The 20,000-nt window shown below is 43.5% G+C and overlaps 1 protein-coding gene and 4 long non-coding RNA genes across 60 annotated transcripts in view; 2 read left to right on the forward strand and 3 right to left on the reverse strand.

Annotated features, from left to right (window-relative positions):
• The window catches only part of LOC127006888 (filamin-A-like), a 243,233-nt gene that overhangs the window by 29,679 nt on the left and 193,554 nt on the right, over positions 1 to 20,000 (reverse strand). For 49 of the 50 annotated variants that reach the window (XR_007759807.1, XR_007759835.1, XR_007759833.1 and 46 more), the window contains 7 exons: positions 14,345 to 14,477; positions 12,935 to 13,075; positions 12,310 to 12,456; positions 4,892 to 5,230; positions 4,348 to 4,478; positions 3,265 to 3,396; positions 1,397 to 1,510 (listed from right to left, as the gene is read on the reverse strand). Coding sequence is in view for 4 of the 50 variants with exons in the window: in XM_050877225.1 (XP_050733182.1) it covers positions 1,397 to 1,510; positions 3,265 to 3,396; positions 4,348 to 4,478; positions 4,892 to 5,230; positions 12,310 to 12,456; positions 12,935 to 13,075; positions 14,345 to 14,477 (1,137 nt within the window). In the remaining 46 variants the exon portion in view is untranslated. The remainder of the gene's footprint in view (positions 1 to 1,396; positions 1,511 to 3,264; positions 3,397 to 4,347; positions 4,479 to 4,891; positions 5,231 to 12,309; positions 12,457 to 12,934; positions 13,076 to 14,344; positions 14,478 to 20,000) is intronic. The other variant, XM_050877224.1, reaches the window with a different exon arrangement.
• LOC127006896 (uncharacterized) lies at positions 1,548 to 3,258 on the forward strand. Of its 5 annotated transcripts, none has more exons than XR_007759872.1 (6): positions 1,559 to 1,697; positions 1,836 to 2,039; positions 2,242 to 2,443; positions 2,514 to 2,717; positions 2,788 to 2,991; positions 3,060 to 3,258. It is a non-coding gene; the product is annotated as an uncharacterized LOC127006896 (long non-coding RNA). The 5 variants fall into 5 exon arrangements; XR_007759870.1 differs by lacking the exon at positions 3,060 to 3,258 and adding an exon at positions 2,040 to 2,107 and having other exon boundaries at positions 1,595 to 1,697; positions 1,836 to 1,971; positions 2,308 to 2,443; positions 2,788 to 2,916; XR_007759874.1 differs by lacking the exons at positions 1,836 to 2,039; positions 3,060 to 3,258 and adding an exon at positions 2,040 to 2,107 and having other exon boundaries at positions 1,548 to 1,629; positions 2,308 to 2,443; positions 2,788 to 2,916.
• LOC127006894 (uncharacterized) lies at positions 1,981 to 2,815 on the reverse strand. Its single transcript, XR_007759868.1, has 3 exons — positions 2,801 to 2,815; positions 2,467 to 2,732; positions 1,981 to 2,128 (listed from the first exon to the last, which is right to left on the reverse strand). It is a non-coding gene; the product is annotated as an uncharacterized LOC127006894 (long non-coding RNA).
• LOC127006901 (uncharacterized) lies at positions 3,533 to 4,343 on the reverse strand. Of its 3 annotated transcripts, XR_007759890.1 has the most exons (3): positions 4,205 to 4,343; positions 3,910 to 4,107; positions 3,533 to 3,711 (listed from the first exon to the last, which is right to left on the reverse strand). It is a non-coding gene; the product is annotated as an uncharacterized LOC127006901 (long non-coding RNA). The 3 variants fall into 3 exon arrangements; XR_007759889.1 differs by lacking the exon at positions 4,205 to 4,343 and having other exon boundaries at positions 4,009 to 4,186; XR_007759888.1 differs by lacking the exon at positions 4,205 to 4,343 and having other exon boundaries at positions 3,910 to 4,186.
• LOC127006903 (uncharacterized) lies at positions 8,182 to 9,239 on the forward strand. Its single transcript, XR_007759892.1, has 2 exons — positions 8,182 to 8,254; positions 8,549 to 9,239. It is a non-coding gene; the product is annotated as an uncharacterized LOC127006903 (long non-coding RNA).

Consider the following 20,000-nt stretch of genomic DNA (forward strand, 5'->3'; position numbering starts at 1 on the left):
GAAGTATAGGAGAAGTGAACAGTTGGAAAGTTTGGTTTAGTGGGCTCAACATCTGTGGTCATATGCTGGAGAGAGAGACAGAAGGGGAAGGAATTATAGGAGAAGGAACAGTTGGAAAGTTTGGTTTAGTGGGCATAACATCTGTGGTCACATGCCTGAGAGAGACAGAAGGGGAAGGAATTATAGGAGAAGGGAACAGTTGGAAAGTTTGGTTTAGTGGGCGCAACATCTGTGGTCACATGCGGAGAGAGACAGAAGGGAAGGAATTATAGGAGAAGGGAACAGTTGGAAAGTTTTGTTTAGTCAGCAACATCTGTGGTCATATGCGGAGAGAGACAGAAGGGAAGGAATTATAGGAGAAGGAACAGTTGGAAAGTTTGGTTTAGTGGCGCAACATCTGTGGTCATATGCGAGAGAGACAGAAGGAAGGAATTATAGGAAGGGAACAGTTGGAAAGTTTGGTTTAGTGGCGCAACATCTGTGGTCATATGCGGAGAGAGACAGAAGGGAAGGAATTATAGGAGAAGGAACAGTTGGAAAGTTTGGTTTAGTGGTGCAACATCTGTGGTCATATGCGGAGAGAGACAGAAGGGAAGGAATTATAGGAGAAGGAACAGTTGGAAAGTTTCGTTTAGTCGGCAACATCTGTGGTCATATGCCAGAGAGAGACAGAAGGAAGGAATTATAGGAGAAGGAACAGTTGGAAAGTTTGGTTTAGTGGGCGCAACATCTGTGGTCATATGCGAAGAGACAGAAGGGAAGGAATTATAGGAGAAGGAACATTTGGAAAGTTTGGTTTAGTGGCGCAACATCTGTGGTCATATGCCAGAGAGACAGAAAGGGAAGGAATTATAGGAGAAGGAACAGTTGGAAAGTTTGGTTTAGTCGGGCAACATCTGTGGTCATATGCGGAGAGAGACAGAAGGGAAGGAATTATAGGAGAAGGAACAGTTGGAAAGTTTGGTTTAGTCGGTAACATCTGTGGTCATATGCCAGAGAGAGACAGGAGGGGAAGGAATTATAGGAGAAGGGAACAGTTGGAAAGTTTCGTTTAGTCGGCGCAACATCTGTGGTCATATGCCGGAGAGAGACAGAAGGGGAAGGAATTATAGAAGGGAACAGTTGGAAAGTTTCGTTTAGTCGGCGCAACATCTGTGGTCATATGCTGGAATTATAGAAGGGAACAGTTGGAAAGTTTTTTTAGGCGGCGCAACAAAAAAGTGTAGTTAATGAGTGTTTTTAAAGAATACTGCAAGTTCCTGTAATTCTGTGCATGTGTGTGTCTGTGTGTGTGTGTGTGTGTGTGTGTGTGTGTGTGTGTGTGTGTGTGATTCATTATTTCAAGAGCATTACTGATAAGACTTGTACGTCCAAAGTAGGGGGAGACTTTACTAACCTTGACGGTGAAGGGGGACCCGGGCACATGGTTGTCGGCGAACTTGAGGTTGATGATATAATAGCCGGGCTCAGTGGGAGTATAGCCGATGGTCAATGTTCCATCCTCGTTGTCCTGGGAAATGGTAGCTAGTTAACCAGTGTGCTCCATCCTGCCCCAGTAAAGGTTCTAATTCCACCTCTCCACCTGGTTCTCTGTCTGGTGTTAGTGTGCTCCATCCTGCCCCGGTAAAGGTTCTAATTCCACCTCTCCACCTGGTTCTCTGTCTGGTGTTAGTGTGCTCCATCCTGCCCCAGTAAAGGTTCTAATCTCATCTCTCTCCACCTGGTTCTCTGTCTGGTGTTAGTGTGCTCCATCCTGCCCCAGTAAAGGTTCTAATTCCACCTCTCCACCTGGTTCTCTGTCTGGTGTTAGTGTGCTCCATCCTGCCCCACCAAAGGTTCTAATTCCACCTCTCCACCTGGTTCTCTGTCTGGTGTTAGTGTGCTCCATCCTGCCCCAGTAAAGGTTCTAATTCCACCTCTCCACCTGGTTCTCTGTCTGGTGTTAGTGTGCTCCATCCTGCCCCAGTAAAGGTTCTAATTCCACCTCTCCACCTGGTTCTCTGTCTGGAGTTAGTGTGCTCCATCCTGCTCCAACAAAGGTTCTAATTCCATCTCTCCACCTGGTTCTCTGTCTGGTGTTAGTGTGCTCAATCCTGCCCTGGTAAAGGTTCTAATTCCATCTCTCCACCTGGTTCTCTGTCTGGTGTTAGTGTGCTCCATCCTGCCCGGTAAAGGTTCTAATTCCATCTCTCCCCCTGGTTAGCTGTCTGGTGTTAGTGTGTTCCATCCTGCCCGGTAAAGGTTCTAATTCCATCTCTCCACCTGGTTCTGTCTGGTGTTAGTGTGCTCCATCCTGCCCCGGCAAAGGTTCTAATTCCATCTCTCCACCTGGTTCTCTGTCTGGTGTTAGTGTGCTCCATCCTGCCCCAGTAAAGGTTCTAATTCCATCTCTCCACCTGGTTCTCTGTCTGGTGTTAGTGTGCTCCATCCTGCCCCAGTAAAGGTTCTAATCTCATCTCTCTCCACCTGGTTCTCTGTCTGGTGTTAGTGTGCTCCATCCTGCCCCGGTAAAGGTTCTAATTCCATCTCTCCACCTGGTTCTCTGTCTGGTGTTAGTGTGCTCCATCCTGCCCCAGTAAAGGTTCTAATTCCATCTCTCCACCTGGTTCGCTGTCTGGTGTTAGTGTGCTCCATCCTGCCCCGGTAAAGGTTCTAATTCCATCTCTCCACCTGGTTCTCTGTCTGGTGTTAGTGTGCTCCATCCTGCCCCAGTAAAGGTTCTAATCTCATCTCTCTCCACCTGGTTCTCTGTCTGGTGTTAGTGTGCTCCATCCTGCCCCAGCTAAGGTTCTAATTCCACCTCTCCACCTGGTTCTCTGTCTGGTGTTAGTGTGCTCCATCCTGCCCCTGCAAAGGTTCTAATTCCACCTCTCCACCTGGTTCTCTGTCTGGTGTTAGTGTGCTCCATCCTGCCCCAGTAAAGGTTCTAATTCCACCTCTCCACCTGGTTCTCTGTCTGGTGTTAGTGTGCTCCATCCTGCCCCAGTAAAGGTTCTAATTCCACCTCTCCACCTGGTTCTCTGTCTGGTTTTAGTGTGCTCTGTCCTGCCCCAGCTAAGGTTCTAATTCCACCTCTCCACCTGGTTCTCTGTCTGGTGTTAGTGTGCTCCATCCTCCCCCACATCCACAAACATGTATTTTCACACTGAACTGATCAAGAACTTTAAAAATCTTTCATCTACATCTTCCATCATCCCAATCACCCCAATCTGTCTCAATTCTATATACATCAATTGCCGTCAAATCCACCCTCCCTGCACTCACCTTGCACTGGATGTCAGCCTTGGACGGGCCTTCAATGGAGAGGGAAAGTCCGCCATAGCCAGCGTCGCGAGTGTCGATGGTGAACTGATTCTCCTTGTGTGTCTGTCCCTCGGAGAGACTCTTGCCCGTGATCTGTGGGGGAGAGGATTGATGCTGTTACGCTCTCTTAACCCCTTGACTGTGGATATCCTGCCAGAAGACCTCACCAAGCTACAGGAACGGAACAAAAAGTGGCTGCTACAATTCAATGAAGGAAAATGTAAAGTCCTGCACCTTGGGAGGGGATATCCAGCACACCAATACCACATGGGAAACACTCCACTATCCACCACAGAGGCAGAGAAAGACCTGGGAGTGTATGTTACCAGGCTACCAGTGAAGGGATATCCAGCACACCAATACCACATGGGAAACACTCCACTATCCACCACAGAGGCAGAGAAAGACCTGGGAGTGTATGTTACCAGGCTATCATTGAAGGGATATCCAGCACACCAATACCACATGAGAAACACTCCACTATCCACCACAGAGGCAGAGAAAGACCTGGGAGTGTATGTTACCAGGCTATCATTGAAGGGATATCCAGCACACCAATACCACATGAGAAACACTCCACTATCCACCACAGAGGCAAAGAAAGACCTGGGAGTGTATGTTACCAGGCTACCAGTGAAGGGATATCCAGCACACCAATACCACATGAGAAACACTCCACTATCCACCACAGAGGCAGAGAAAGACCTGGGAGTGTATGTTACCAGGCTACCAGTGAAGGGATATCCAGTACACCAATACCACATGGGAAACACTCCACTATCCACCACAGAGGCAGAGAAAGACCTGGGAGTATATGTTACCAGGCTACCAGTGAAGGGATATCCAGCACATCAATACCACATGGGAAACACCACAATCTACCACAGAGGCAGAGAAAGACCTGGGAGTGTATGTTACCAGGCTACCGGTGAAGGCAAAATCCCTGACAATCGCAGCGGACGGCTTAATAAAGTTACTGTATACAATGTTCCCAGTTTTCTTTCCTGCTATTTCCTCACCTCCTCCCTCCCTCACGGTACGAACCTTGACCTTGCTGGCGTCTCCAACCTCTTTCTCGCCAACAGTGATCTTGAAGGGCGAGTTGGCAATGTGGTTGCCCATTCTCTTGACGGATACCAGGTGCTCGCCGACCTCACGGGGGGTGAAGGAAATGCCTGCCGGGGGGGAAGGAAGGGTAAGGCTTACTGACGCGAACCCCTCTCTCTCTCTCTCTCTCTCTCTCTCTCTCTCTCTCTCTCTCTCACACACACACACGCACACACACACACACACACATTGTACTAGAATCTATTAGTTGCTCTGAAGGATAGCGAGGAAAAGTAAACTACAGACAACATTATAAAGCCTTTGCCTCTGCCATGACAGGATGGGGCCACCAGGGAAGGCTACTGGGGCCATGGCCTCAACATGAGAAGAAAAAGAAGAAAAAGAAAACAAAAGAAGAATAAGAAAAAAAAAAGAAGAAAAACAAAAAGAAGAAGAAAAACATAAAGAAGGAGACAAAGAAAAAGAATGAGAAGAGGAAGAAAATGAAGAAGAAAAAAACCCATCACTGTGGGGGCCATACCGAGGTGTCCGTTGGGCAGCTTCTTGAGGAAGCACGGCTCCTCCAGGCCTGAGGGCGCCTGGATGGAGGCATTGAGGCTCTTGATGTCAGAATCGGTGACCTTCCCCGGCAGGCTGACCTCAGACTGGGAGCCCACGCTGATCTGGTTCCTCTTCCGCCCCTCGCCAGTGATCTTGACGGAGTATGGCGACCCCTTAATGTGCTTCTCTGCGAACTTGACGGAGACTTTGTACTCGCCCGGCGCGGTGGGCAGGTATGAGACTGAGACCGTCCCGTCCTTGTTGTCATGGCAGGAAATCTCCGCCTTGCTGGAGCCCTCCACCGCCAGGGAGAGCCCGCCTGGGGGGAGGGAGGGGGGAGGGGTGTTAACAATGCACACACACACACACACACACACACACACACACACACACACACACACACGTAATACCTATTGTGTCCACGTACAGAAAAATAAATTAACGCTTACAGTACTAGCGACGATAATAATGACTTTAATGATAATAATAATAATAATGATAGCAAATCCGTCATCATACAAAACGTGTGAGATACTTTACGTCACATCAAGACCGAGTTTGTTTTAATTACGGAGCGCAGCGACGCATTATTTAGCGCATCTACGGAAACTGCCGAGGAAGGGAGGAAGGTAGGAAAGGAAGGAAAGGAAGGAAGAGAAGAAAGAAAGAAGAGGGAAAGGAAAGGAAGAGAAGAAAGAAAGGAAGAGAAGGAAGGAAAGGAAAGGAAGGAAGAAAGAAAGAAGGAATAGAAGAGAAGAAAGAAAGGAAGAAAGAAAGGAAAGGAAGAAAAGAAAGAAAGGAAAGGAAGGAAGAGAAGAAAGAAAGGAAGGACAGAAGAAAGAAAGGAAGGAAAAAAGGAAAGGAAGGAAGAAAGGAAAGGAAGGAAAAAAGGAAAAAAGAGGAGAAAGGAAAAAAGAAAAGAAACAGGATTATTATTATTTATTTTAACTATCATGACCTTTATTCAAACTATCATGACCTTTATTCAAACTATCATGACCTTTATTTAAACTAACATGACCTTTATTTAACCTGGTGTTGGTGGTAGCAGCGGGGATCATGTTTCTTAATGGTCCCTCCAGGCGAGAAAAATGAGAAAAATCACCCTCACACAAACCATTTCATAATACATATCAAAGCATTTGTGATCAGTTTATGTATCATCTATTTTTGGGGGTTTATATCATGGCACAAATTTGGCCCGTCGCTGCTACACGGTAAAGCCACAAATTTGGCCCGTCGCTGCTACACGGTAAAGACACAAATTTGGCCTGTTGCTGCTACACAGTAAAGCCACAAATTTGGCCCGTCGCTGCTATACGGTAAAGCCACAAATTTGGCCCGTCGATGCTACACGCTAAAGACACAAATTTGGCCCGCTGCTACACGGTAAAATACAAATTTGGCCTGTTGCTGCTACACGGTAAAGCCACAAATTTGGCCCGTCGCTGCTACACGGTAAAGCCACAAATTTGGCCCGTCGCTGCTACACGGTAAAGACACAAATTTGGCCCGTCGCTGCTACACGGTAAAGCCACAAATTTGGCCCGTCGCTGCTACACGGTTAAGTTATTGTCGACACTCATTTTACGAGACTGCTGTAGCAATTATCTGATGCATCAATTTAAAAATGTAAATTGGTTCTCATCTCACAGAATTAAAAATGTAAATTGGTTCTCATCTCACAGAATTAAAAATGTAAATTGGTTCTCATCTCACAGAATTAAAAATGTAAATTGGTTCTGATCTCAAGGAATTAAAAATACAAATTGGTTCTCATCTCAAGGAATTAAAAATGTAAATTGGTTCTGATCTCAAGGAATTAAAAATACAAATTGGTTCTGATCTCAAGGAATTAAAAATGTAAATTGGTTCTCATCTCAGGGAATTAAAAATGTAAATTGGTTCTGATCTCAAGGAATTAAAAATGTAAATTGGTTCTGATCTCAAGGAATTAAAAATGTAAATTGGTTCTGATCTCAAGGAATTAAAAATGTAAATTGGTTCTGATCTCAAGGAATTAAAAATGTAAATTGGTTCTCATCTCACAGAATTAAAAATGTAAATTGGTTCTGATCTCAAGGAATTAAAAATGTAAATTGGTTCTGATCTCAAGGAATTAAAAATACAAATTGGTTCTGATCTCAAGGAATTAAAAATGTAAATTGGTTCTGATCTCAAGGAATTAAAAATACAAATTGGTTCTGATCTCAAGGAATTAAAAATACAAATTGGTTCTGATCTCAAGGAATTAAAAATACAAATTGGTTCTCATCTCACAGAATTAAAAATGTAAATTGGTTCTGATCTCAAGGAATTAAAAATGTAAATTGGTTCTGATCTCAAGGAATTAAAAATGTAAATTGGTTCTGATCTCAAGGAATTAAAAATGTAAATTGGTTTTCATCTCAAGGAATTAAAAATGTAAATTGGTTCTGATCTCAAGGAATTAAAAATGTAAATTGGTTCTGATCTCAAGGAATTAAAAATGTAAATTGGTTTTCATCTCAAGGAATTAAAAATGTAAATTGGTTCTGATCTCAGGGAATTAAAAATACAAATTGGTTCTGATCTCATGGAATTAAAAATATAAATTGGTTCTGATCTCAAGGAATTAAAAATATAAATTGGTTCTGATCTCAAGGAATTAAAAATATAAATTGGTTCTGATCTCAAGGAATTAAAAATGTAAATTAGACCTAATCTCAAGGAATTAAAAATATAAATTGGTTCTGATCTCAAGGAATTAAAAATGTAAATTAGGCCTGATCTCAAGGAATTAAAAAACACTAATTGATATTTTGACCAACTTATCATAAAAAGCTGACATGCTATTTAAACATCTAACACCAGTCCGCCGACACGCCTGACCTCCGCCACGAGTGCGTTGACCCTGGCGGCTATGGGCGACAAAACGGCAGGCCATGCAGAACACTCAAGTCTGAATTAGTAACGGCGGCTGGACAGTTAATTATGTGAGGGGGGCAGACGATTAGCCGCCACACACACTCGGGGCAGCACAGCAGCTCAGGCACAGGGCCGTGGTTTATCAGCAAAGCCGCCCGCCTGGTTAATGCCATGTTGTGCCTGTTTAGGGCTTACAGTTGGAGTCTTGGTTGAAGGGACGGCAGAAGAAAAAGAAATAAAGGAAATAGAAGGGAAGATTATAGATGGGAGAGAGAGAAAGGAAAGGAATTGGAAAGGCGGAAACAGGGAAAAATGAACCAAGAATACAATGCAAAACAGAAAAGCGAGGAAGGAAGGAAAGGAGAATAAATGGAAATAGAAGGAAAGATTATAGATGGGAGGAAGAGAAGGGAAGGAAAAAGAAGGAATAGAAGAGGTGGAAACAGGGAAAAAAGAACCAAGAATATAAAGCAAAACAGGAAAGCGAGGAAGGAAAAGAGAAAAAGAGAAGGAAAGGAAATGGAAGGAAAGATTATACATGAAAGGAAGAGAAGGGGAAGGAAAAAGAAGGAAAAGAAGAGGCGGAAACAGGGAAAAATAAACCAAGAATACAAAGCAAAACAGGAAATCGAGGAAGGAAGGAAGGAAGGAAAGGAGAAGGAAAAGAAATAGAAGGGAAGATTATAGATGAAAGGAAGAGAAGGGAAAGGAAAAAGAAGGAATAGAAGAGGTGGAAACAGGGAAAAATAAACCAAGAATACAAAGGAAAACAGGAAAGCGAGGAAGGAAGGAAGGAAGGAAAGGAAATAGAAGGAAAGATTATAGATGAAAGGAAGAGAAAGGAAGGAAAAAAAAGAAAAAGAAGAGGTGGAAACAGGGAAAAAAGAACCAAGAATAGATAGCAAAATAGAAAAAGAGAGAAAAAGAGAAGGAAAGGAGATAGAAGGAAAGATTATACATGAAAGGAAGAGAAGGGAAAGGAAAAAGAAGGAAAAGAAGAGGTGGAAACAGGGAAAAATGAACCAAGAATACAAAGCAAAACAGGAAAAGGAAGGAAAGAAGAGAGAAAAAGAGAAGGAAAGGAAATAGAAGGAAAGATTATAGATGGGAGGAAGAGAAGGGAAGGAAAAAGAAGGAAAAGAAGAGGTGGAAACAGGGAAAATAAACCAAGAATACAAAGGAAAACAGGAAAGCGAGGAAGGAAGGAAGGAAAGGTGAAGAAAAACAATCCAAGCCTCCAATGACCAGCCCGTAACAGACACACACACCTTGGTTTAGATATTAACACAACAATGACACATGAGTTACAGAGAGCGGACACATTTAATAACACATGAATTACAGACACGGGGAGAGTGTACGTGTATGCAAAACACACACACACACACACACACACACACACACACACACACACACACACACAATCATTGAAAGAAAATCATATATAAACAAAAACAAAGGTAGATCTCCATTTCTGAATAAGAGTGAAGGAAAATATAGGGAAAATAAAATGGGGAAAAATATGATAAAGAAAGAAGAAATGATGGAAAACACACACACATATACACACACACGTACACACACATACATACGCACACACGATACGATGGACCATGAAGGGAATGAAAGAAGGAAGGAAGGAAGAAAGGAATAGGGGATTGAAATGAGAGGGAAAGAGAGGAAGGAAGGAAGGAAGGAAGAGAAGGGAGGAAGGGAGGAAGGAAGGAAGGACGGAAGGAAGGAAGGGAGGAAGGAAGGAAGGAAGAGAGAGAAGGAAGGAACAGAGGATTGATATGAGAGGGAAAGAGAGGAAGGAAGGAAGGAAGGGAGAAAAGGAAAGAAGAGAAGGAAAGAAGGAAGGAAGGAAGAAAGGAAGGAAGGAAGGAAGGAAGGAAGAGAAGGAAGAAAGGAAGGAAGGAAGGAAGGAAGGAAGGAAGGAAGAGAAGGAAGGAAGGAAGGAAGGAAGAGAAGGAAGAAAGGAAGGAAGGAAGGAAGAGAAGGGAGGAAGGAAGGAAGGAAGGAAGGAAGGAAGGAAGGAAGAAAGGAAGGAAGGAAGGAAGGAAGAGAAGAAACCAAGAATTCACATAAGAACATAAAAGAAAAAAAAGGAAGAAACAGGAGCAGAAAACAAAACAAGGAAAGGAAGAAAAAAAGAAAAAGAAAATCCAAATAAGAGAAAAAAGAAAGGGAAAAAATAGGCCAAGACGAAAACAACAACAACAACAACACAAAAACAAGAACATTCAAACAAACAAACAAACAAACACACAAAAAACAAGACAAAAAAACAAGATTGAAAAAAAAACCACAATATTCTCCTCAGGAAAAACAAAACAAAAAAACAAAACAAACTGATGACTAGCTGGGCATTTGGGGCATTTTTAAGCTGAAACTGATGACTAGCTGGGCATTTGGGGCATTTTTAAGCTGAAACTGATGACTAGCTGGGCATTTGGGGCATTTTAAAGCTGAAACTGATGACTAGCTGGGCATTTGGGGCATTTTTAAGCTGAAACTGATGACTAGCTGGGCATTTGGGGGCATTTTTAACCTGAAACTGATGACAGGCTGGGCATTTGGGGGTATTTTTAACCTGAAACTGATGACTTGCTGGGCATTTTTAACTTGGGATGCTGAAACTGATGACTAGCTGGGCATTTTTATCCTGAAACTGATGACAGGCTGGGCAAATGAGGGCATTTTTAACCTGAAACTGATGACAGGCTGGGCATTTGAGGGCATTTTAAACCTGAAACTGATGACTGGCTGGGCATTTTTAATTTGGGGTGTTGAAACTGATGACTAGCTGGGCATTTTTAACCTGAAACTGATGACAGGCTGGGCATTTTTAACCTGAAACTGATGACTGGCTGGGCATTTTTTACCTGAAACTGATGATTAGCTGGGCATTTTTAACCTGAAACTGATGACTAGCTGGGCATTTTTAACCTGTAACTGATGACTAGCTGGGCATTTTTATCCTGAAACTGATGACTGGCTGGGCATTTTTAGCCTGAAACTGATGACTAGTTGGGCATTTTTGAAACTGATGACTAGCTGGGCATTTTTATCCTGAAACTGATGACTGGCTGGGCATTTTTAACCTGAAACTGATGACTAGTTTGGCATTTTTGAAACTGCTGACTGGCTGGGCATTTTTAACCTGAAACTGATGACTGGCTGGGCATTTTAAACTGAGTGACTGGTGGAAGATGTGGGTGAAAGTGACTGAGACGTGAACATGACAGACAGACAGACAGACAGACAGATCAACAGTGTGGGTCAGACCTGGTCTCGCTCCTAGAGGCAGCTTGAAAGAGAACAAGAGGCAATCCATGTGATTCAAGAACATGAACAACTTAACTCGCTATGGAAGTCAAGTATTAACACAATCCTTCCTCCTCCTCCTCCTCCTTCATCGCATCTCATCTCTCGCGTGGAGGTGATACATTTCGTGACTACAGAGGAGGAGGAGGAGGAGGAGGTGACACTAGATATGACACAAGAGTCCAGGGTTTCATAGCCTGTGTGGTGAAACTGATGACTGGCTGGGCATTTGGGGGATTTTTAGCCTGAAACTGATGACTGGCTGGGTATTTTGGGGGCATTTTTAGCCTGAAACTGATGACTGGCTGGGCATTTGGGGGCATTTTTAGCATGAAACTGGTGACAGGCTGGGTATTTTGGGGGATTTTTAGCCTGAAACTGATGACTGGCTGGGCATTTGGGGGATTTTTAGCCTGAAATTGATGACTGGCTGGGCATTTGGGGCATTTTTAATCTGAAACTGGTGAATTTGGGGGCATTTTTAACCTGAAACTGGTGACTGACTGGGCATTTGGGGGCATTTTTAGCCTGAAACTGATGACTGGCTGGGCATTTGGGGCATTTTTAGCCTGAAACTGATGACTGGCTGGGCATTTTGGGGCATTTTTAGCCTGAAACTAATGACTGGATGGGCATTTTGGGCATTTTTAGCCTGAAACTGATGACTGGCTGGGCATTTTGGGGCATTTTTAATCTGAAACTGGTGACTGGCTGGGCATTTGGGGTATTTTTAGCCTGAAACTGATGACTGGCTGGGCATTTGGGGGCATTTTTATCTTGAAACTGATGACTGGCTGGGAATTTGGGGTCATTTTTAGCCTGAAACTGGTGACTGGCTGGGCATATATTCACGGAATTATACATGTTTGTTGGTAGACTTTTGAAGAGGCAGGTTGGAAATACGCCACCGGTCACACACACACACACACACACACACACACACACACACACACACACACACACACATAGACGGACAGACAGACACACAAACAGACAGATAGACAGACACACAAACAGACAGATAGGCACCCCCACCCCCCCACCCCCCCAACCCCCACACACACACAGCATCGCCAGCAGGATAACACGGCCAGGGTGAGGGTAGGCGGCCGAGGCGAGGGTCACAGCAAGGAAGAGACATAGAGAAAAGATTGGAGACCGTACCGCGCAGGGTGGAGCTACCTGCACCGGCATCCTTGGTGGAGATGGAGAAGTTGCACGGCTCCCCGGTGATGCCGTGGACCAGGCCTGGCCCGTGGGCCGTCACGTAGCCCGACGCGATGGAGTCCACGTGGAACTTGAAGGGGGAGCCTGCCGGGGGGGAGGGGGTCATTACACACTTGGTTATATTGGTGTTATGATACAAAGATTTGGCGTGGACCTGGTAGCTATGGTGCTGCTCGGTTGATGGAAGCCTTTACTTTGTGGTATAACTCTCTCTCTCTCTCTCTCTCTCTCTCTCTCTCTCTCTCTCTCTCTCTCTCTCTCTCTCTCTCTCCTTTCAATCCTCCTTTCTTTCTTTCTTGCTTTCTTCCTTCCTTCCTTCTTTCCTCTCCTTTCCTTTCCTTCCTTCCTTTCCTTCCTTTCCTTCCTTCCTTCTTTCCTTTCCTTTCCTTTCCTTTCCTTTCCTTCCTTCTTTCCTTCCTTCTTTCCTCTCCAATCCTTCCTTCCTTCCTTCTTTCCTCTCCTTTCCTTCCTTCCTTCTACCCATCTATCCCTTCCTTCCCTAATTCCCAACCTTACTTTGGTTCAACCTTCCACACTCCCCCCCTTCACCCCCGTTACCCACCCTGCACGTGCTCGGCGTTGTACTTGACGTGGAGTTCGTGCAGGCCTTCCTCGCGCGGGCTGTAGCGCACCGACACCGTCCCATCGCGGTTGTCCTCGATCACCGGGACGTCAACTTTACCGGAAGGCATCTTGACCTCAGCTGCGGGAGATGGGGGGGTGGATTTAGTGCTGGTGTGGGGGTGGGGGGAGTGGGAAAGGGAGGATGTGGGGGGGGGAGGGAGGAAGAAAGAAAGGAAGGGAGGTAGGGAGGATGAGGAAGGGAGGGAGGGTAGAAGGAAGGATGGGGAAAGGGAAGGAAGGAAGGAAGGAAGGAAGGATGGAGGGGGGAGGGAAGGAAGGAAGGAAGGATGTGGGGGGATGGGAGGAGGTAAGGAAGGATGGGGGGGTGGAGAGGGGAGGAAGGGAGGAATGAAGGATGTGGGAGAGGGGAGGAAGGGAGGAAGGAAGGAAGGAAGGAAGGATGGGGGGGGGGAGAGGGGAGGAAGGGAGGAATGGAGGATGTGGGGGGGGAGGGGAGGAAGGAAGGAAGGAAGGATAGGGAGGAAAGAAAAGGAGAAAGAAGGAAGAAGAGGAAAGAAAAGGAAGGAAGGAAGGAAGGAGAAAGAAAAGGAGAAGGAAGGAAGGAAGGAAGGAGAAAGAAAAGGAGAAGGAAGGAAGGAAGGAAGGAGAAAGAAAAGGAGAAGGAAGGAAGGAAGGAGAAAGAAAAGGAGAAGGAAGGAAGGAGAAAGAAAAGGAGAAGGAAGGAAGGAAGGAGAAAGAAAAGGAGAAGGAAGGAAGGAAGGAGAAAGAAAAGGAGAAGGAAGGAAGGAAGGAGAAAGAAAAGGAGAAGGAAGGAAGGAAGGAGAAAGAAAAGGAGAAGGAAGGAAGGAAGGAAGGAGAAAGAAAAGGAGAAGGAAGGAAGGAAGGAAGGAGAAAGAAAAGGAGAAGGAAGGAAGGAGAGGAAAGTAAAGGAGAAGAGAAGAGGATAAGAGAGAGAGAGAGAGATTGAAGGAAGGAAGGAAGGAAGGAAGGAGGGAGACTTGAGCTAAAATAGATGTTAGTGGTGGTGGTGATGATGGTGGTGATGATGGTGGTGATGATGATGGTGGTGGTGGTGGTGGTGGTGATGAAGGCTGTCAGTTCTCACTCCCCCTCCTCCTCCTCCTCAATTCCCTTTCCTCCCCTTCCCTTCCCTTCCTCCTTCTCTCCCTTTCCCTTCTCTCTTCCCTACTCCCCCTTCCTTTCCTCTTCCTCCCTTCCCTCACTTCCTCCCTCTCTTCCCCTTCTTCCCTATCCATTTCCCCCTTCCTCTTCCTCTGTTCTCTCCTTTCATTCCCCTTTCTCTTCCCCTATCTCTATTTCCTCATCTTCCTCACACTTCCCATTCTTTCCTTCCCCTCCCTTCCCCTCCCCCTGCCCCCCTACCCACCAGTGACGTGACCTCCTGTGGTGGGGAGGGGGATGCTAGACAAATGGAGTGGGTAGTAGTTGGAGTGCGCGGGGCTGGACTGGACTCCGTTGACCTTGGCCTGGGTCTGACGGAACGCCTCCTCTGTTTGAGCCTGCCGAGGGAGACGAGAGAACACGTTAGGGACATGTTACAGACAGGATGTATACACGATGATTGGTGTGTGTGTGTGTGTGTGTGTGTGTGTGTGTGTGTGTGTCGGAGAAGGGAAAGGGAGGCAAGGATGAAGGGATGGGAAGGATGGAATGGTGATGGGGGGAAGGAAGGGAAGGGAGGGGAAGGGAAGGAAGGGAAGGGAGGGAAGGAAGGGGAAGGAAAGGAAAGAAAAAAGAAGAAAAGAAGGGGAAGGGCGAAGAAGGAAAGGGAAGGGAAGAAAGAAAAGAGGAAAGGGAAGGAAAGGAGAAAGGGAAAGAAAGAAAGGGGTGGGTGGGGGTGTATACAAAAAACCAGAGTGGCAAAAGACTGCAAATTCTGACTCCGCTGGGAAGGGCCGACACGTACAGCGCCCGACTGACAAAACCCTTACTTGGGGTCGTGGGCAGCATGACTAAAGAAGGGCAAGGTGGCCATATGGACGAGAAGGGTGCAGAGAGAAAGTGTTGAGAGGATATAACCTGTCCTCGAGCACACTGACAGACGAACGACCCAAATAGTGTAGGAGTTAGGGCAGGGAGAGAACCAGGTGGAGAGGTGGAATTAAAACCTTTACTGGGGTAGGATGGAGCACACTAACACCAGACAGAGAACCAGGTGGAGAGGTGGAATTATAACCTTTACTGGGGCGGGATGGAGCACACTAACACCAGACAGAGAACCAGGTGGAGAGGTGGAATTAGAACCTTTACTGGGGCGGGATGGAGCACACTAACACCAGAGAGAAGTGGAGGACGTTGGGAAAGGGTTGATGATGGTGAGGAGGAGGAGGAGGAGGAGGAGGAGGATAGTGGTGGTGGTGGTGGTAGGAATATAAAATGAATGAAAAAATGAAAATAAATAAATAAATAATAAATGTGTAAAATTAAAAACTGGAAATGTATATAAATCAATGTATATCAGTGTTAGAATGTGTATGAATGAATATATATGTGAAATTAAGTCTGGAAATGTATATAAATCAATTATATCAGTGTTAGAATGTGTATGAATGAATATATATGTGAATTTAAGTCCTGGAAATGTATATAAATCAATGTATATTAGTGTTAGAATGTGTATGAATGAATATATATGTGAAATTAAGTCTGGAAATGTATATAAATCAATTATATCAGTGTTAGAATGTGTATGAATGAATATATATGTGAAATTAAGTCTGGAAATGTATATAAATCAATTATATCAGTGTTAGAATGTGTATGAATGAATATATATGTGAAATTAAGTCTGGAAATGTATATAAATCAATTATATCAGTGTTAGAATGTGTATGAATGAATATATATGTGAAATTAAGTCTGGAAATGTATATAAATCAATGTATATCAGTGTTAGAATGTGTATGAATGAATATATATGTGAGTTTAAGTCCTGGAAATGTATATAAATCAATGTATATTACTGTTAGAATGTGTATGAATGAATATATATGTGAAATTAAGTCCTGGAAATGTATATAAATCAATGTATATCAGTGTTAGAATGTGTATGAATGAATATATGTGTGAAATTAAGTCCTGGAAATGTATATAAATCAATGTATATTAGTGTTAGAATGTGTATGAATGAATATATATGTCAGTTTAAGTCCTGGAAATGTATATAAATCAATGTATATCAGTGTTAGAATGTGTATGAATGAATATATATGTGAATTTAAGTCCTGGAAATGTATATAAATCAATGTATATCAGTGTTAGAATGTGTATGAATGAATATATATGTGAATTTAAGTCCAGGAAATGTATATAAATCAATGTATATCAGTGTTAGAATGTGTATGAATGAATATATATGTGAATTTAAGTCTGGAAATGTATATAAATCAATGTATATCAGTGTTAGAATGTGTATGAATGAATATATATGTGAAATTAAGGCCTGAAAATGTATATGAATCAATGTATATTAGTGTTAGAATGTATATGAATCAATGTATATCAGTGTTAGAATGTGTATGAATGAATATATATGTGAAATTAAGTCCTGAAAATGTATATGAATCAATGTATATCAGTGTTAGAATGTGTATGAATGAATATATATGTGAGTTTAAGTCCTGGAAATGTATATAAATGAAAGGAAACTTAAAACCAGGTGGGCGCCCATGACACATCTTGGCAAGCATCGAACACAGCCGCCCACGCTTACACTGACCCCCCTCCCCGCCCCCCCTATCTCCTCCCCTACCCCTAGCGCCTGTGTCACGCCCTCCCTCAGGCCGCCCATGCACCCCAGGGCCAGAGAACATGGTCGGTGTGAGGGGTATGTTCAGATTCTTCCTTCCCTTCCATCAACTATTTCCAAGGGTCAAAAAAAAGATATCAGTTTGGTTCTAATGTGTGTTTCTTTAGGAAAGGTCAGACTACCACCAGGGTCATAAAACTACCCCTGGAAATGCCCAAAACTCCCACGAAAGCCTTGTCAGATGTGTTTCATAGGTTCACGGTACAGAGGAAGGGTCAAACTACCACCAGGGTCATAAAACTACCCCTGGAAATGCCCAAAACTCCCACGAAAGCCTTGTCAGATGTGTTTCTTAGGTTCACGGTACAGAGGAAGGGTCAAACTACCACCAGGGTCATAAAACTACCCCTGGAAATGCCCAAAATTCCTACGAAAGCCTTGTCAGATGTGTTTCTTAGGTTCACGGTACAGAGGAAGAGTCAAACTACCACCAGGGTCATAAAACTACCCCTGGAAATGCCCAAAACTCCCACGAAAGCCTTGTCAGATGTGTTTCTTAGGTTCACGGTACAGAGGAAGGGTCAAACTACCACCAGGGTCATAAAACTACCCCTGGAAATGCCCAACAAAACTCCTACGAAAGCCTTGTCAAATGTGTGTTTCTTAGGTTCACGGTACAGAGGAAGAGTTAAACTACCACCAGGGTCATAAAACTACCCCTGGAAATGCCCAACAAAACTCCTACGAAAGCCTTGTCAAATGTGTGTTTCTTAGGTTCACGGTACAGAGGAAGGGTCAAACTACCACCAGGGTCATAAAACTACCCCTGGAAATGCCCAACAAAACTCCTACGAAAGCCTTGTCAAATGTGTGTTTCTTAGGTTCACGGTACAGAGGAAGGGTCAAACTACCACCATGGTCATAAAACTACCCCTGGAAATGCCCTAAACTCCCACGAAAGCCTTGTCAGATGTGTTTCTTAGGTTCACGGTACAGAGGAAGGGTCAAACTACCACCAGGGTCATAAAACAACCCCACAATACAAAAAAAGGGCTGCTTGAAGAGTTGACCAGCGCAAGGGGTGAAAGAGCGAAGATACTGGTCAACTCTTGCATAGGGAAGTTGGACAGCATGGATTGAAGGAGTTTACCAGCGCAAGGGATGAAAGAGCTCTCTCTCTCTCTCTCTCTCTCTCTCTCTCTCTCTCTCTCTCTCTCTCTCTCAGGCATTAAAATCTGACCTCCCATTTATTTACTTTTCTTAACCTATTCTTTATTGTTTATTCCTATCCGTTATACACACACACACACACACACACACACACACACACATACACAAACACACACACACGGGTTCACTATAAGGGGGTTCTGTTATTTTTTATCAAGAACTGGGCGTTGACACACACACACACACACATACACACACATGAAGCCACGCCCACGCCCACGACCAGCTGTTTCTGTGTGTGTGTTTGTGTGTGTGTGTGCAAAGACAGACCTCTATATATGTGTATCTCAGTTTGCTCTCTCTCTCTCTCTCTCTCTCATCAGACCTTCCTTTTTCTTATTGTTTTCACTTTTCGTATTCTCTCTCTCTCTCTCTCTCTCTCTCTCTCTCTCTCTCTCTCTCTACTCTGTCCAATTTCCTTATGCAAGAGTTTAGAGTCATTTCCATTCTTTCATAACTTGGCTTAACGAAAAATTCCCGCGTTCATCTATTATCTATGTTCCTGCTCTCTCTCTCTCTCTCTCTCTCTCTCTCTCTCTCTCTCTCTCTCTCTCTCTCTTACCCATGTCGCGGGAGGCCAGTTGTAGTGTGTGTGCGTATATTGCCACGGCTTGAAGGGAAACCGAGGGGGGGCGTGGGCGGGGGGCAGGAAGGCGATGGTCCTGATGAAGCTGCCCCCCCCCGCCCCCCCATTGCTGCCCCCTCGCCACCACCCCGCCCCTAGACCCCGCCCCCCGCCCCGCCGAAACCGCTGCCCCGCGCCCTCACTGGTAGCTTTGAGGTTAACCATATTGGGTGTTTTTTTATTGTTTTTTTTGTTTTGTTTTTCTTAGTTTTGTTTTGTTTTCATTTCTTTCGTTATATTTTCTTTTTCTTTTCTTTCTTTTCCTTTATTTCTTATTTTATCGTTTTTTTTCCTAATTTTGTGTTTTGTTTTTATTTTTCTTTATATTTTTTTCTTTTTTCTTTTTCTTTTCTTCCTTATTTTATCGTTTTTTGTCTTTTTTTCTATTGTTTTTTGTTGTTTTGTTTTTCTTAAATTAGTGTTTTCTGTTTTTATTTCTTTCTTTATATTTTCTTTTTCTTTCTTTTCCTTTTTTTCTAATTTTATCGTCTTTTTGTCTTTTTCTTGTTTTCCTTTTTTTCAGTCATATTTTTTTCCTCTCCTCTTTTCCTTCCTTATTTCATCTATTACTTTTCGATCTTTTCCTCCTCTTAGTTTTTTTCTCTCTATTTTCTTTCCTTTTTTTAATTACATTTTCCTCTTTTCCTTCTTTTTATTTTTTTCTACATTTTTTTTCTACTGTTCTTTATTTTTCCTTTTTTCTAAGTCACTTTTTTGTCCTTCTTTTCCTTCGTTTCTAGTGTTTTTCCTTCATTTTCCGCCTTCAAATTATCTATCGTCAATCTACATTAAGGAAAAAAACCATTAAAATTACTCGTATGAATAAAAGGCTTATATATTTTTTCTATTGTTCTTTATTTTTTATTTTTTCCCTTTTTTCTAAGTCACTTTTTGTCCTTCTTTTCCTTCGTTTCTATTGTTTTTCCTTCATTTTCCGCCTTCAAATTATCTATCGTCAATCTACATTAAGGAAAAAAAAACATTAAAATTACTCTTATGCAGAAAAGGCTGATATTTTTTTTTCTTTGGGACACGAACGACGCGACACAACTTCCTTCACTTGTTTTTTTTTCTTCTATTTTGGTGGAGTTTTTTTTATATATATTTTCTTGTGTGTTTGGTTAATGCGATTTATTATTTTTTGCTTTGTTTATTTTCTTTCATGCATTCAAATTTTCGTCTTTTCCTTTCTTTCACTTTCTTTTTCTTCCTTCCTCTCTCTCTCTCTCTCTCTCTCTCTCTCTCTCTCTCTCTCTCTCTCTCTCTCTCTCTCTCTCTCTCTCTCTCTCTCTCTCTCTCTCTCTCTCTCTGTGATTAAGTTAGGTTAGGGTAGGGCAGGGTAGGCGAGGTTTGAATAAGTTAGGTTAGGTTAAGTCTTATGTTCTTATGTTCTATGTTCTCTCTCTCTCTTTCAAGGGT

This window comes from Eriocheir sinensis, chromosome 34 (assembly GCF_024679095.1).
Source record: "Eriocheir sinensis breed Jianghai 21 chromosome 34, ASM2467909v1, whole genome shotgun sequence".
NCBI classification, from domain to species: Eukaryota; Metazoa; Arthropoda; class Malacostraca; order Decapoda; family Varunidae; genus Eriocheir; species Eriocheir sinensis.